Genomic DNA, 17,166 nt, shown 5'->3' with positions numbered 1-17,166 from the left:
GTTAAAGTCTGTTATGTGACATATAGTTGTTATTTTCTGTGTCATTTTGGTCTCTTGTGGAGAGTTCATTGGTATTCATCATACCATATCATCTTTGTTTTTAAACTTGACCTAAAAAAATTTTTTGGTCAACATCTTATTTATCATGTCTATGTATGTACATGTATTTGTTTATACATGTAATTTAAAGAAATGGAATAAAAAGTCAACAATAAGTTATATATTATTTAACCAACTGACTGTCCAGATTGCACAAAATGGCACACACTTTTACAACTTGATTAAATGTATGTTTCATTCTCAGTGGAATAGTTCTCTGTAAAAGTGTAAAGTTCTTCAGTCTTCCTATTGCCCTTTCCACATGAATTCTTGCACGTGCAATTCTGCGTGTCTTTGTAGTTGCATTTGCACACATCTGCTTTCCCATTGAGAAAGGGGGGATATTTAAAGTTGCCCCTTTAAGCGCTAAGTCACCTCGAATAAGGAAGCCTCTATCTGCCATTATATCATCACCATACTCAACTTTCTGTAGGAAGCCAGAATCTTGTACAATTTTACGATCAGATATGCTACCAGTAAATAAGTCGGATATAAAACTAAATGAACCTCTGGGTGTGATTCCAACAAGACACTTAAAAGTGTTGTGATGTTTGTAACTAGAATATGTAATTCGCTGAGCTGATGGCAGACTAGGTTTTTGTACAAAAAATTCTGTGCAATCAATAATACATTTTGTTTTCTTAAAGTGTTTGAAACATTTTGGCATTTTTTTAAGAACTTGTTCTCTTGAAGGCCATCTGACCAAAAACTTCAAATCATGATACATTAGATTTAGCCAAGTAGTAAATATTCTACACACAGAGCTTTCTGATATAGCAAACATGTCCCCAATAGTTTTGGTATCGAATCCTCTTCTTAGTCTTAACAAAGTGAGTGCTAATTCCTCCTTTATGTCTAATATTCTTCTCGGTCCTTTGCGAGGTGTCTGAAATAAATAAATGATGATGCATATTCTTCATATAATCTGAAACCTATATTGATCTAGAGTCATGTTTTCAGTTACCATCAATTGTTATTGAGACTTGTGCTGTCATTTTTCAATGTTAAATAGGTGGAACACAAAATCCGGGTCAAAACATCAATTTGACAAACAATTCAATATTGAACAAACATACGCATAGACTGAAAAACATTACACATTGTACCTGCACCTCGAGTCATGCAAAAATTGGTTCATTGACTTAGAAGTTTTTCCATGGTGAAAATTTAAAAACTCAAATGACATTACAACAAATGTAGCTAGATGCTCCAGAATATCAAGCAGAAACTGTCCTAATACTTTCACCATTTACACTGTTCTTATATTAATTTTGTTTAATGTATTTGGATAACAGATTTAAGGTACTGACATTACATTATAAATACATGTACATGTACACAAGTGTACAAAAATTTTGTCGTCTGCTTTTTCTGGTATACTAAACATGCTAAAGGACACAATAAAAAGTATAAACCTCTTAATATATCTTTTACCTCAGAATTTTCCCTTTCGGATGTATCTGCACTGTTCCAGTACACCATGGATGAAGCCTTTTTCCTCAGGAAATTTAGGATGAAACAAAATACTGCCAGTGATACACCTTGAATGAAGAAAACAAAATGTATATACTTATTTCTCATGGTAAAGCGTCTAAATATCGACACAACAATTTAAAAAAGGCAAATTTGAGCAATCAAATTATATTTTTTGTCTCCAGATAGGATTTAATCTCAAACTTTAAAGAAATTGAAACAATACCACCTGCATGTACTGTGACAAGCACACTTAGTCTAGACAATTTGACCCATAGGCAAAATGAATTCAGCCTTTTGTGGTCGGGTGATAATTTATTTTCATGGTTAATATACAGAATAAATGTCATTTGTAATTTATTACCCATTTATAAATGTGCATAAAATACCATCAAGCTTCCATACATTTTTAAATCTTTAAAAATTTAAGTTACATGTACCTGTATAGAATTTGCAGGATTTGTTGTCTTTCATAATGTCATTCATGAGATTCTTTCTCTTCATGCTACCAGTGTCCATCATATTATCAGTCAGAGAATCCATTTCTGCCATGGTAATGTCTGTTTGTGTAGATATACTTGTAGTTTGTACATTAAATCCCCTCTTTACAGCATAGTAAGTATGGTCTGCATCCACTGAAACATCAAGATTCAATATATATTGCATGACTTGGTTGATAATTATTTGTAAACCAACTAATATTGAGCAAAAGACTTAGAATGTACTGATGACATATATTTTGTAGAAAAATATGGACATATACTATATAGGTGGATATATGCACATAAAACATTAGATGATTACTGATAGGGTAGTCCAATGCAGCATCTGTAAGGCACAGCAGGTATACAACATTGATTAAATGATTCACAGACATATTCATTAAGAAACAGAGCAAGTGGACAGCATACACATACATCAATTTAGAGGCGCATGATACTTGGAATTCACCCCCCCCCTTTTTCGGAGTTTGATTACTTATTATCGGTCAATGCCTTGTCATTTCATATATATATATTATACCAGTCATTACCTTTAAGTTCTTCACAGAAATGTGGTGTTGCCTGAAGAGGTTGGTCTTTTGATGTGTTGGATCCATTTAAAGTTACATACGCCCCAACATCCATCCATACTTGATCGACAATTTTACTGGTAGTGGGCGTGGTTATGCTGGCTTTGATATGTACAGTGGCTCTGTCAAACGGAAGTTTCCTGGATTTGTGCACAGTTTGCTTTAAAGGGGTAGCCATGATTGGGTATGGATGTTGGGTGGTAGGTCTCCCATCAACAAAGTGCTTGCTGCACACATAGGCATGTTTGTTTACATTGGATACGGCGTAATCTTTCCTGCCGCAAGCTTTTACCCACTGTAAAGTTTCTTCCAATCTTGTTTTAGGCTTAGGTATAGGAAAGAATTCCACTCCTGACATATGAGGTTTATGCTTATATCTGTCATCGCTGTTGCAGGTTCCCCAAACACAACGTTTTACCATTCTTTTTTACTTTGTTTATATTTTCGCGGAAAAAAACTTGTCGGGTATCACGTGACGTAGGCCGCTTACGTTACGCATAACCGCTTACATCAAATATAATATGAAAGTCGACTATTCCTTACGTCATTATATTTGGTCAAATGCTTTTTCCGCGTAGTCGGTATTAGTTTCGGTTTGTGCCCTTTGAACTTACGGACGCTTAACTATGGCAACAGACTACGCATGCTCAAAAATCCTTTCTGTGATTGGGCAAAATGCTGTTATCGTGGGTGATTTGATTGTGTTTGAAAAAAACGTCTCGTTAATTATATCGTTATGGAAAGCAAGTGAAAAACTATAAATATTTGAACTAGATCTTACAAAGATTTATATTTTTAAAATAATTGTTTCTCCAATAGCTCTTTGCATCCATGAGTGATGATGACAGCTGTTTATTCGGGACAATTATATAATTTTTAATGTAAACTTTGTTGTACGAACGTACATGACTTTTAGAACGCACCTACGCATGTGCTTCTAAAGGTTATCGAAATGATAGTTTTAAACATATACTCAAATTTAAATACATCGGATATCTTTTTCAAAGATAGTTCTTGTTAAGATTACCAAAATGTAAGAATCTAGATTTTCTTTATATTACATATTTAGACCGTATGAGGTGTGTGTGTGTGCTGTAATTAGTGGTTTTTAATCATCAAAAGAAAATGAGATGTATGTTTTTCACATGAATTTAATTGAGTAAAACATAAGTATCGGCTATATTTGCCTCGTCACTAAATGTGTCAGTTTAATGCTTATCAAAATATAGTATTAAAACTTTTCAATTAGATATAGCTTTTTTCATAATTTCATCAATATTTCCACTAATGCCAAATATTTTGAAAAACGTCCTTCTTATAACGAAAGAAGTTCCATTGCCACACTTGACCTTTTTTACTAGGTGTCTATACAAGAAAGAGAATGAAAATTATTGTGTATTACCGATACCTTCATATTTTGAGTCAATAAACCAAAGTTTTGAGTCAATAAACAAAGGATGGTTGTTATGACAAATAATATATTATATATGTGCATTGTGTTTTTGTTCAGAACACATAATAAACATAAAATTCCCAAAATGTCATTTGAACTCAATCATTGTTAAATGCAAATATATTTTTAGTTTCACCTAGTCTTTTCATTTCAGCATTTGAAAAGCACCATTCAGACAAAGGTGATGATACTGTTGACAAGAGTAGCACTGTTGAGAAAAATGATGAAATGAGTAAGGAATACAAACAATTGGATAGTAAGTTATTTTGTAGTAGAATGTATTTAGTGTGATATTGTCTATTTATGATGGTAGTTTAAAAACTCTCCAATCAGTATATGCTGTCTTAAATTCTCATAAAATTATTATGAGTAGTACTGCACGATCATTCAAAATATTCTTTTAGCCTCGAATTCTCTTCGTAATCTGATTTGTTATAGTCTCTTAATGTTTTGCCTGTTTGATTCTATGACATTGCGACATTGACATTATGTAACAAATACATGCACATCACGTGCTGTTCGGATTCTTTGTTTTGTTAATGAAATATTAACGCATCAAATCCAACCAATAGTTGAAAAATTTCAGAATCAAAAGTCAGGTTATCAAGTTCAAAATATGCTCTTCCCTTTTCGATTAAAGAATAAACCTTTCTAAGATTATATGTTCTCATAGGTTTCTAGTCTTTTTACTTCTACTATCTTATTTTTAAATGAACTTTTGATGTTGATATGGTTTGAATTCTCTAGACGTTTAGATTTCAGCTTTCCCATTGTGAACTTTCCATTTCTAAGTAGAAACATTCCAGCAGCACCTGCATACGGGGTATATATCTCCCAATTGATACGATATTCATGTGCTTGCATTTCCTATCATGATTTTCTTGATAGAGGGTTACTGCTCACAATGAAGCTATTAAACCAAGAGTTCCAAATGGTGAAGTTGAAATCATCCCTTCGTAAATTTTACGGACGCCATCACGAGTTGGTTGACCGTTATGGGATAACCGTTTCACAAATGATATCGGATATGTTCCTTACGTCGTAACTACAATCCCCTTCCCTTTCCTGAATGTGACCTACCGATTTAGACTATTTACCGGATTTGTAATCACATAAGCAACACGACGGGTGCCACATGTGGAGCAGGATCTGCTTACCCTTCCGGAGCACCTGAGATCACCCCTAGTTTTTGGTGGGGTTCTTCTTGTTTATTCTTTAGTTGTCTATGTTGTGTCATGTGTACTATTGTTTTTCTGTTTGTCCTTTTCATTTTCAACCATGGCGTTGTCAGTTTGTTTTAGATTTATGAGTTTGACTGTCCCTTTGGTATCTTTCGTCCCTTTTTTAGAGTTAATTGTGGAAAATCTCGTTTGCCTTTCGTGTAAGTTGGAACCTTAGTTTTATCATTATGTAAGGTGCACGTTCAACATCATCTCTATGGAATATCTTCATCTTTTGAAGTGTTATCGCTCTTTACATCCTTATAAGACAATATAAAGTAAGACAATTTTAAGTAAAGAACAAAGATGCTGACTACTAGTGAAATGTTATTTTTTCTTTAGTAGCACTGTATTGTCCCCGAGGGTAACACCAACCCAATGGTCAGTGTTTAGATGCGTGCATGACATTTAAACAATTTTCCAAATTTTTTGGATGATTAATTACGAAATTAAGAATGAATGAATGAAGTTCCAACTTCCTCAGGCAGGTTTGTCTTAAAAGCAGGACGGAAGATACCAAAGGAGTATTCAAACCATGGCTACAAAAGAAAAATCAAACAGAATTTGGTTATTTTGTTATGACTTTTTATGGGTTTAGAACTAATACAAATATAAATAACAAAGCCTGTTGGAAGCTTAAATTGATGGAAAAAATTCACCTGATATAACCGTTCTGTCGGATTTAATATGAGACTGGTATCTCACGTCCATGACACTTAAAATAGTTGAAATATACCATATATATTTATAAATACCTCAGGCATAGATTACCTAAGCTGTATTTGGCAACACCTTTAGGAATTTTGGATCTATATGCTCTTCAACTTTGTACTTTATTTGGCTTTTTAAAACTTTTTTGGATTCGAGCGTCACTGATGAGTCTTTTGTAAACAAAACGCGCGTCTGGCGTATATACAAAATTTAGTTCTGGTATCTATGATGAGTTTATTTACAACCACTAGGTCGATACCACTGCTGGTGGAGATTTATTTCCTCGAGGGTATCACAAGCCCAGTAGTCAGCATTTTTTGTGCTGTCATGAATTATCATTGATATTGGTATATTTATAAATTAACTGTTTACAAAATTTTGAATTTTTTGAAATAATAAGGCTTTTCTACCGCAGGCATAGATTACCTTAGCTGTATTTGGCAAAACTTTTAGGAATTTGGGATCTCAATGCTCTTCAACTTTGTACTTCATTTGGCTTTTTTTAAAATATTTTTTGGATTCGAGCGTCACTGATGAGTCTTTTGTAGACAAAACGCGGGTCTGGCGTATATACAAAGTTTAGTTCTGGTATCTATGATGAGTTTATTTACAACCACTGGGTCGATACCACTGCTGGTGGAGATTTATTTCCCCGAGGGTATCACAAGCCCAGTAGTCAGCACTTTTTGTGCTGTCATGAATTATCATTGATATTGGTATATTTATAAATTAACTGTTTACAAAATTTAGAATTTTTTGAAATAATAAGGCTTTTCTACCGCAGGCATAGATTACCTTAGCTGTATTTGGCAAAACTTTTAGGAATTTTGGATCTCAATGCTCTTCAACTTTGTACTTCATTTGGCTTTTTTAAAAATATTTTTTTTTGATTCGAGCGTCACTGATGAGTCTTTTGTAGACAAAACGCGGGTCTGGCGTATATACAAAGTTTAGTTCTGGTATCTATGATGAGTTTATTTACAACCACTGGGTCGATGCCACTGCTGGTGGAGATTTATTTCCCCGAGGGTATCACAAGCCCAGTAGTCAGCACTTTTTGTGCTGTCATGAATTATCATTGATATTGGTATATTTATAAATTAACTGTTTACAAAATTTAGAATTTTTTGAAATAATAAGGCTTTTCTACCGCAGGCATAGATTACCTTAGCTGTATTTGGCAAAACTTTTAGGAATTTTGGATCTCAATGCTCTTCAACTTTGTACTTCATTTGGCTTTTTTAAAAATATTTTTTTGGATTCGAGCGTCACTGATGAGTCTTTTGTAGACGAAACGCGCGTCTGGCGTATATACAAAATTTAGTTCTGGTATCTATGATGAGTTATTTATGTTATTAAGAACAAAATCATTCATCACCGTAAAGACGTGATCTTATTTTCTCGAACTGTTTTCATTGTAGCAACTACAAAAGACATTGGAGACATAACGGAAGAATCAGATGAAACGAACTGCATGGTTGAGGCCGAGGAAAATAAGATTCAGAAAAACGAAGAATTGAGTAGTAAGATTATATACAGCGGGAGGGTTGAAGTGTAATGGTGAACACATATAAATCTGCAAATTTACTTATACTTCATTTGTTATAACTGAAGGGTTTTTTTCAGAATATATGTTCATCAATATGCAGTTTTTGCCAAAAATCAAAATACATTAACATCAAAATGACAATTTGGAAGTTAAGTTCTATCAGTTGAGATTAGAAACAGATGAGTTCTTCCTCTGGTTAATGAGCCTAAATGCGGTGCTTAAAATGGCGTTAAAACCCCAAAAATCAAATCAAATCCTCAGGTTAATGTATCAGTAATATGTACAGAACATTTCAATGCAGTTTTTTCATATTTATGCTGCCGGAATTTTTTCATTGTAATCCCCTGTTATCCTATTCATCTGTCTGCACATCAACCAATGGGTTTCTAGATAATAACTTTAGGGTTCCTTCCTTGTTTAAAATTTTATACAGTATTGCGATACTGAAAAGAGAGTGAAACCTCTTGATTTTTAGAGTTGAAATGCCAAAGTTACTGTTATGACTTATAATATACAGTTTATGTACGTAGTGTTGTCCAAGAACATTAGAATATGCATCTCACAGAATGTTATTGAGAACAAAATCATTAAAGTATGATTTTTATTTCAGCATTTGCAAAAGAACAAGAAGGCAAAACTGATGACCCTGTTGAAGAAACCGGCACCGTTGTGGCCGAGATTGAAAAGAGTAAGGAATACAAATAATTGGAAAGTTAATTATTAAGTAGTAATATGAGTTTAGTGTTTTATTGGCCATATATGAATTTGCAGTTTTTCTTGTACATCAATATCATTATATGTGTAGTTCAGATGTCTAAGTTTTGTGCGGTAAATATAAGGATGTATGTCATGGATTAATAGCCAGTTACTTTCCTTTTGCCATTTAATGAACACGGTCAAACCATTTCGAATGAACTAAAATTACCAAAACAAATACACACAATAATTGAAAAATTTAAAAATGAGGTAACGAAAGTGGACCTTTAATTTCCCTGTGCGATACTAGATTAACACTTTCTTAAGATACATTTTTTTAGGGTTTTATGACTTTGTTGATTAGTTCACCTCAAGATGAAAATGATGACGTTGTGACGTTTGATGAGTTTATTTATATTGTCTATCCGACTTCGTTTAGGATCAGATTCAGGTAAAAAAGCAACAACAGCATGGGAACAGTTTCTTTCGTTGTCAAGTTGTAGAATGTAATTTTTTTTATGACAAAGTATCTAGATGTTAAAATAAGGGAGATTGAATTCAGATGCATTGAAAACTCTGGATTAATTTCAGCGAAAATATACAATTATCTGCCTCTTTGTTCAAAAAATCTTTATAGTAGTTTTATCGTTTGGTATAAATAAATGTTAAATCATTTGTTTACACTGTTGTCAAATTGAATGATAGTTGTTGACAGTATATACTAAATACTATTTTCTGATGTAAATATTTAATTTTAATTTTTTATATATTATCCATGGTTTCATTCAACTTTTCTATATTTGCTCCTGTTTATTTCAAGACTAAGAACTGCAATCTAGTTTCGGTTTCATGATACATTGGTCAGTATTCATATTTCACGAGATTTTGTTTCATATGAATGATACATACTTTACTTAACACTTTTCATTTTAGCCTCTGAGGAAGACAATACAGATCACAGTGATGAATCAGATGCGAACAAGTCCGACACTGAAAATGAAAAGCGTAAGGATAACGAATAATTATCAACTATACAACAGTTGATATAAGAAGAAATTCTAAAGAGTTTGTGTATAAAGTAAAATCACAAAAATACTGAACTCCGAGGAAATCAAATTCAAAAAAGAAAAGTCCCTCATCAAATGTATCCACATACACATTTTCAAATTGGTGAAATTTGCAAATACATTAACCATTTCAAATTTCAAATATTTCCGTTCCGTTTTGTGTTCACTGTAAAAAGGATTGAAAAGAGTCTATTTTGTCAAAAGAAATTAATTTCTTAGCTTTTATTAGTCATTTACTTATAGAAATAAAGATATAAAAATTTATTTTCATGTTGATAAATTTAGTTTTTAGATTCAGCCAAAGACGCAACAATAGCACGAGAACAGTGTTTTGCGTTGTCAAGTTTTAGAAATAATATTACAATGATGCAGTATCAAGGTCTTAAAATAAGGGAGATTGAATTCAGATGCTTTGAAAACTCTGGATGAATTTCAGCAAAAATATACAATTATCTGCATTATTGTTAAAATATTTTGTTTTAATTTCTTATATATTATCCACGGTTTCATTCAACTTTTTCTATATTTACTCATGTTCATTAAAAGATTTAGAACTGCAATCTAATTGCATTTCCATGTTACATTGGTCAGTTTTAATATTTCTCGAGATGTTGTTTCATATGAATGATACTAAACATCATCGGAAAATCTTATGTTCGTCAAAGAGTTATTATTTTCATATTAACACTTTTCATTTTAGACTCTGAGGAAGACAGTTCAGATCACATTGATGAATCATATGCAAATAAGTCTGACACTGAAAATAAAAAGCGTTAGAATAAAAAAAAAAAAACAACAGTTGATAAGTAGAAATTCTATAGAGTTCGTGAATAAAGTAAAATCACAAAAATACTGAACTCCGAGGATAATTCAAAAAGAAAAGTTCCTTATCAAATGTATCCACATACACTTTTTTTAATAAGTGAAGTTTACAAATACATTACATTTTTGTAACCATTTCAAATTTTAAAATATTTCCGTCCCGTTTATGTGTCCACTGTAAAAAGGATTGAAAAGAGTCCATTTTGTCAAAAGAAATCAATTTCTTTTTTTCTTTTTTTTTTCTTTTTTTTTAACAACATTATATATTTATTCACCAATGTTACATTGTTATACGAAGAAACCAAGCTTTTCTTGATGCATCCTGTTATTTTCTACTGATTACCCAGGTTAAAAATCAGCTGCTGGTAAATATGTATATATTATAATAATATATATAAATTTCATAAAATGCAATTGTACAACATTTAAATACATTATGTTTTATTCTATCAATCGTCTAAACTTTTTTTAGTGACTTCAGTAATGGATTAATTTTCATTGTTCTTAGCTTTTTTTAGTCATTAACAAGTAGAAATAAAGATATTTATTTATTAATGTTGATAGGGTATGAGTCTAGTACTCAGATTCAAGCAAACAACAACAACAGCATGGGAACAGTGCTTTTCGTTGTCAAGTCTTTGAATGAATATTACCATGATACAGAATCAAGGTCTTAAAATAAGGGAGATTTAGATCTATGATGACTGCTGTACCCATATTTTGACTTTTTTATTTATTATGTCTATTTAGTTCACGCACCATTTTAAAGAAAACGGAATTTGGTTAGCGCTATAAAACCAGGTTTAATCCACCATTTTCTACATTTGAAAATGCCTGTACCAAGTCAGGAATATGACAGTTCTCGTCCATTCGTTTTTGATGTGTTTTGTTATTTGATTTTGCCATGTGATTATGGACTTTCCGATTAAGTTTCCTCTAAGTTAGTATTTTTGCGATTTTACTTTTTATATTAAATGCATTGAAAAATCTGGAATATTTTAGCGAAAATATACAATTATATGCAACACTGTCAAAAAAATCTTTTTAGTAGTTTTATCGTTGGGTCTGAATAAATGTTAACATTTGTTTACTACTTGTGACATTGAATGATAGTTGTTGACAGTATATACTAAATATTGTTGGCTGATGTAAATATTTTGTTTTAATTTTCTTATATATTATCCATGGTTCCAATCAACTTTTTCTATATTTAATCGTGTTCATTCAAAGGCTAAGAACAGCAATCTAATTGCGGTTTCTGGATATATTGGTCAGTATTTATATTCTTCGAGATGTTGTTTCATGTGAGTGCAACTAAAAATCCTTCGAAAAGCTTATGTTCGTGAAAAAGTTATTATTTTAACATCAACAGTTTTCATTTCAGCCTCTGAGCAAGACAATACAGATCAGAGTGATGAATCAGATGCGAAACAGTCCGAAACTGATAATAAGCGTAAGGATCCCGAAAAATTAAACAACAGTTGATATAAATAGAAATTCTATAGAGTTTGTGTATAAAGTAAAATCACAAATATACTAAACTCCGAGGAAAATTCAAAAAGGATCGACCCTAATCGAATGTACCCACAAACGATTTTTTTTCGATGGTAAAGTCTGCAAAAGTATTAACCATTTCAAATTACAAATATTTTCGTTCCGTTTTTTTGTGTTCACTGTAAAAAGGATTGAAAAGAGTCTATTTTGTCAAAAGAAATTATTTTTTTTAACTTGTTTTAGTCATGATCAAATAGAAAATCAACTTGATTTATGAGCTTTATTATTAAGATTTGCATATATGGTCTAATAATAGAAAATTGATATCAGACAATCATCATCTTTTCATATTTTGTCTCATTGCATATAATGTAGTTTTAGAGGAGTATTCGTTGATATTTATACGTCAAAATTATTGATTATCTTATAAGTATTACAATACGGGGTCTAATAATAATTATCCAGTAATAAACTAAAACAAAAATTTATATGTTGTCCCTAGCGCCATTATCTACAAAAGGGTGTCTCAGATTTTGGATAGAATGTATAGATCAAATTTTACACCTAATCAAACATTATCTTCTTTTATGTGGTAAGAATGTTTATGCTAATTACAGATTTATGAGAGAATGGAATACGATAGCGATAATTTGTGACACCCTTTTGAAGCTCCTGTTGTGTTGTTTACGATTTCGTTGAAATTTCCTGAATAGTTATAGGGATGGAAGTAAAAATATCTTTGTATTGTGCTACCTTAAATGAATGTATTTCCCTTGGAATATAGTTTTATTTTGTTCTTCACCTCAACAACTTCATTTTTATAATCGTATTGATATCATTTGTTGTTTACCAGTGAAAGAATCGAAACTTGAGACGGAGGATGCAGACAAAATTGTTAAGACGGGGGATCCAGACAAAATTGTTAAGACGGAGGATCCAGACAAAATTGTTAAGACGGAAGATCCAGACAAAATTGTTAAGACGGAGGATCCAGACGAAAGTATTAAGACGGAGACACCTGTTGCCACAGAAAAATGTTTTGCTTCATTACTTGATGATTTTTAAGGTACCAACTATTAACATTTATTTAAAATACAAACAAACAATGCAAAAAGTACATCACTTGTATTTGAAAATAAGAAAATGCAAAATGATTTCCACAAAAGCACAGAGAACTATGACATTGATATTCAAAACGCTTGCTTTCAGATTCAATCAAATTGAAGTTGACGGGAAAAAATGACAAGGTATCCAGTTTTACAATTCATTGTTTTTTCGAATGATGAGTGGAAGTGATTTCATTTTCATTAGAACTGCGTTGTCCTGTAAAACAGACTTTGCAATCAAACATATCTCAAATTTAAGAATCTCATCTACCAACAGTTTCTTTTTCACAAAGGAATTGTAAATAATTTTTTTTGACCACAAATGATCTTATCGTTTATCTATTATAAATCGATGAGTATCGCAAATAGTGAAATACAGGAAACGGCGTCTTTAAGATTTAAGTGGTGCTTGTTCAGTAAAATTCCTTAGATATATTCTGATTTCTGTTTTGGGAAGGACTGTTTTTGTCATTAAAAAATAAGTTCTCAAAGTAATAGGTAAATTGATGTTTGCCTGGTACGAACACGAATTAGTTACATATCTTTACTATTTGAGAACCATTTTTTGATAATGGTCATACAAAACAGAAATATTTATCATACAGTGTTCCGATTTTCAATGCATTATAGGTCTTCCGTTATATGTGTGAATGTTTGTTTTCAATGTAAGTAAGTTTGTTTGTAAAGCGTGAATTTGGCATTTATACATTTGGCATTTATACATTTATACATTTGTACTCATAATCGTTTTTATTAAACTAGCTGTACAAGATTCTTTAAAATATTTATCATCTCATATATAATAAACATTTTAAAAATAAACACGACTGTATATTATTCGAAAGTCCCACTTTGTTTTATCATTCATATTTATTGTAATAATATTTGTTTTGCAGATTAAAAATAAAACATTGGTAAAATCGAGTACGGAAGAAAACAAAAGAATAGAAATGAGATATTTGTCAGAGATTATATTTCAAAGTACCTTGTGAAATATATATATTCAAGAACAAAACAAGAGGGCGGTTCAAGTTTGATATCATTTACAGTATCGTACAAACAAGAAAGCTGATTAAACATATCAAGACATACATATTTTTGCTGTCGAATCCACAAAAATCTTTTTGACATCGTAATAAAAATCATGTACTGAAGTACAGAACATCGGATGACCGCAATTTCTGGTGCATGATCACAGGAAACGTGTCTCAGAAATGAATCATATCTCCATACTTGAAATTTAGGTTAAAGTGGCTCAGGCCTATTCGAAGTGCCGTATTTTTTGTTATTTTAATCTTTATAGAGAGTGAATCAAATTGTAAATATGTAAAAGGGAACGTTTTTCAATGAAATGATAGGGAAAATAGAGACATAATTTAATCGGAATATCAAAAAACGTTCTATGACACTTGGTCCAAAACTGTAATATAAAAAGCTGGAATATTGCTTCAAAGAATGGGCAAATAAAAAACAAAGGTTACCGATAAGAAAAAAAAATATTTGGCCTTAAACCAAAATTTGTCGGTGAAATTGGGTGAAATGTCATTTTGAGTCTTCCACAGATACACATAATAACGATAATAATTTGTTAGTTAATACAAAAGTACAATGATTTAACATATTTTATCAATCAAAATATTTATAAAAATAATAGTGAATTTACAACACAAACTTTTCGTGTGCATGGTAATTAATGCGTGAAATTATGCGCAGTCAAATTGTCCCGAGCCACCTTAAGGTACAGAGATATATTTTTGTTTTGAGACAAGTTCCTGTGTGGATGATGAATAAATGACAGGAAATTCAACATCACTTTAATAATTATTATATTGTAGTGATATGATTATTTGCTATAAGTATGATCTGGTTTGTTCTCATATATTATATTCATATTCACAGTGTAGATACTATTCTGTATGCTATCCGGAAGTCGCGATTTTCGAAGCGAATACTTCCAACTGGCGTACAGGACAGTTTTGCCTAAGGTGACTTTTCTAAACATGTGTTTACTCCTATATCTATAAAGTGCTTTGAACATCTTCAAGGTGTGTATAGCATCATAAATATGAGTTTCTGTAACAAAAACATGCATTAGAATATAAAATATACGTGTGCATCACACCAACTTGATAGAAAATAAGTGAAATCGATGGACAATTTTGCTCTCGTAGTACAAAGCAAATAATCTTTTATTGCAAATATTTGCATCAGTCTACAATTAAATATATACTGTTTCAATATTCTTTTCGTATTTAAGTAGAATATTCGTATTCCCATAAAAAAAATATATTTTCCTTGAGGATCCCAAAATAAATTACTGTACGATCAGTCTAGAACTGACTGTATTCTAGAAGCGATTTCAGATTTTTTAACTGTATGAGCAGTCGTGATTTTGAAGGAGAAAAAAAACAACGGCAATTTGAAGGTATCTACATGTCTATGTGATAATGCTGTCCAGGAAACTATAACGTGCATTTTTTTTCATTAGACAATACAAATATATTTCTGATGATTTTTTTTTGTAGACGGCAAAATAATAGTATTCTTGTTCCGTCAGTTTTATTTAAAATCAAATGCCTAAAAAGCAATACATGATTCGATTGTTGACTTTGTAATAGTGTATCGTTGCAGTTATCTGTTTAGCTATTACATTTTAAAAGACTATTTACACCGTCCGCCGTTGACCAATTGATGATAACATAAATCCAGCTTGTCTCTTTTAAAATTACAAAAAAATGGATAAAGAAAGCTTTACGTAGGGGGATAATTCATGTGATATAATTTGGGTAAGTTTACAGAAGTCATTACCTGTATCAATAACGAATGAATTTAATATGAAAAGGATTTTATCAGTTTACTTAAAGCGATTTCTGGATTAATCCATATATGTCATTGTACTGATTGCATTTGTTAATTGCGTGGCACTTGTTAAAACGATAATAATTTGCTTATGTAGTTTCACCCTTTTCAACAGGATTTTCCACAGAAAAATCGGTTGGTAGGTTGAAGGTTGTTGCGACCATTTAAACGTTTAAACCCGCTTTACTAAAACTTAAAAATAAATTGGGACTTGAATTGAGAGTTGTCTCATGGGCACTCATACCACATCTTCTTATTTGTATTATTTTGGTGATGTTAGAATGCTGCCAAACATTGTCCATGCCCTTTACTCATGAACCGTTCAATCAAAGCTTTTAAAATGTTAATTTGTCGTTACTGATTCCAAAATGGAGATCAAGTTTGATATTGACGATTTTTACTGTTTCTGATCATGAGGTATCTTCTTGAAAGATTTAACAATGGTGTTTCCAGTCGTGTATGTGCGTTAAGTCGTGAATCGTTCAATCATACAACTTTTCAAACTTCAATATATTGTTACTGATGATAACATGGAGGTCAAGAATGATATTGATGATTTTCACATTCAACGTTCAAGAAAGATGGTTCTTGAAAGATTGAAAAATGCAAGATATAAATAAATTTAAAATAATCTGGATTGCTGTCTATTGAAAGGCTATAGTACGGCCTCGAATGTGTGTAAATACATGCATTTTATATAACAATTAAATCTGTGTGTTTGTACAATTTTAAGTATAACGGAGGATATTTCTGAAACTTATATATACAACAAACCTTCCTCTTATTTTAGCAACATTTAAACATCCTTATACTTAATGTAGTAAGTCGAGTACACCCTATCAAGCTAAAACATGTTTCATAAGTTTTCAGGATATGAATTTATTGAAATATTTGTGTTATTTAGAAAAATGCCACCTTCTAATGTATCGTAAATAACTTTGAAATCACCACTAGATTACAGTGAAATAAAGACTGATCATACAGTTTCAAAATATACAAGCGATCGTACAGTGAGAAATTCAAACAAGTGTAATTTTCTTAATTCTGGCTTCAAAGATCTGGTTGAAACTTTTACCACCACTTGCAATATACTTCATTTAGTTAATTAAGTCTGGTTTTTACGTTAATTTGTACACTAAGAGGGTAAAAAGATTGTTTTTTTAGCTTAACCGACTGATTTTCCTGAGTGATGCACTTGAAAATCTCTTTATTAAAGCAGAGATACGAATAATGAATGTGCTGAATTTAATTCTAAACCATTTGAGAATATCGATTTCAGCTGAATTAATCATTAAGCAATGTACAGATGATCAACTTACCGTTTAATTCAGTATATCCATCAAATTTAAAATGTGATCCAAAAAGTTCTCCCTTCGAAAATCGCGACTTCCGGATAGCGTACAGAATAGTATCTACACTGTGATATTGTATAACAGCTATATATCAAGATGTGTAAAAGGATCTGATATGAAATAGAATCTTAACATCAACAATCTAAATGAAAAATAAGGCATTAAGAATTCCAGGTACGATCTTTGAATATAT

At 31.5% G+C, this 17,166-nt stretch overlaps 2 protein-coding genes across 2 annotated transcripts in view; one reads left to right on the top strand and one right to left on the bottom strand.

The window, feature by feature from the left end:
• Positions 1 to 14,511, top strand: part of LOC143064177 (uncharacterized) — a 47,107-nt gene extending 32,596 nt beyond the window's left edge. The window contains exons 13-20 of the mRNA XM_076236821.1: positions 4,252 to 4,353; positions 7,450 to 7,551; positions 8,188 to 8,265; positions 9,207 to 9,278; positions 10,041 to 10,112; positions 11,547 to 11,615; positions 12,510 to 12,722; positions 13,659 to 14,511. Coding sequence (XP_076092936.1) covers positions 4,252 to 4,353; positions 7,450 to 7,551; positions 8,188 to 8,265; positions 9,207 to 9,278; positions 10,041 to 10,112; positions 11,547 to 11,615; positions 12,510 to 12,721 — 707 coding nt within the window. The 3' untranslated portion in view covers position 12,722; positions 13,659 to 14,511. The remainder of the gene's footprint in view (positions 1 to 4,251; positions 4,354 to 7,449; positions 7,552 to 8,187; positions 8,266 to 9,206; positions 9,279 to 10,040; positions 10,113 to 11,546; positions 11,616 to 12,509; positions 12,723 to 13,658) is intronic.
• On the bottom strand, positions 206 to 3,177 carry LOC143064176 (uncharacterized). The gene is made up of 4 exons (XM_076236820.1): positions 2,606 to 3,177; positions 2,013 to 2,207; positions 1,534 to 1,640; positions 206 to 985 (listed from the first exon to the last, which is right to left on the bottom strand). The coding sequence occupies exons 1-4, from the start codon at positions 3,063 to 3,065 to the stop codon at positions 224 to 226; spliced, it is 1,524 nt and encodes a 507-aa protein (XP_076092935.1). The 5' UTR covers positions 3,066 to 3,177; the 3' UTR covers positions 206 to 223.
• Positions 14,512 to 17,166: the final 2,655 nt, after the last annotated feature.

Source organism: Mytilus galloprovincialis, chromosome 2 (genome assembly GCF_965363235.1).
Source record: "Mytilus galloprovincialis chromosome 2, xbMytGall1.hap1.1, whole genome shotgun sequence".
Lineage (NCBI taxonomy): Eukaryota > Metazoa > Mollusca > Bivalvia > Mytilida > Mytilidae > Mytilus > Mytilus galloprovincialis.
Note: the sequence above shows the minus strand (reverse complement) of the source record. Positions and strands in the feature narration are given on the sequence as shown.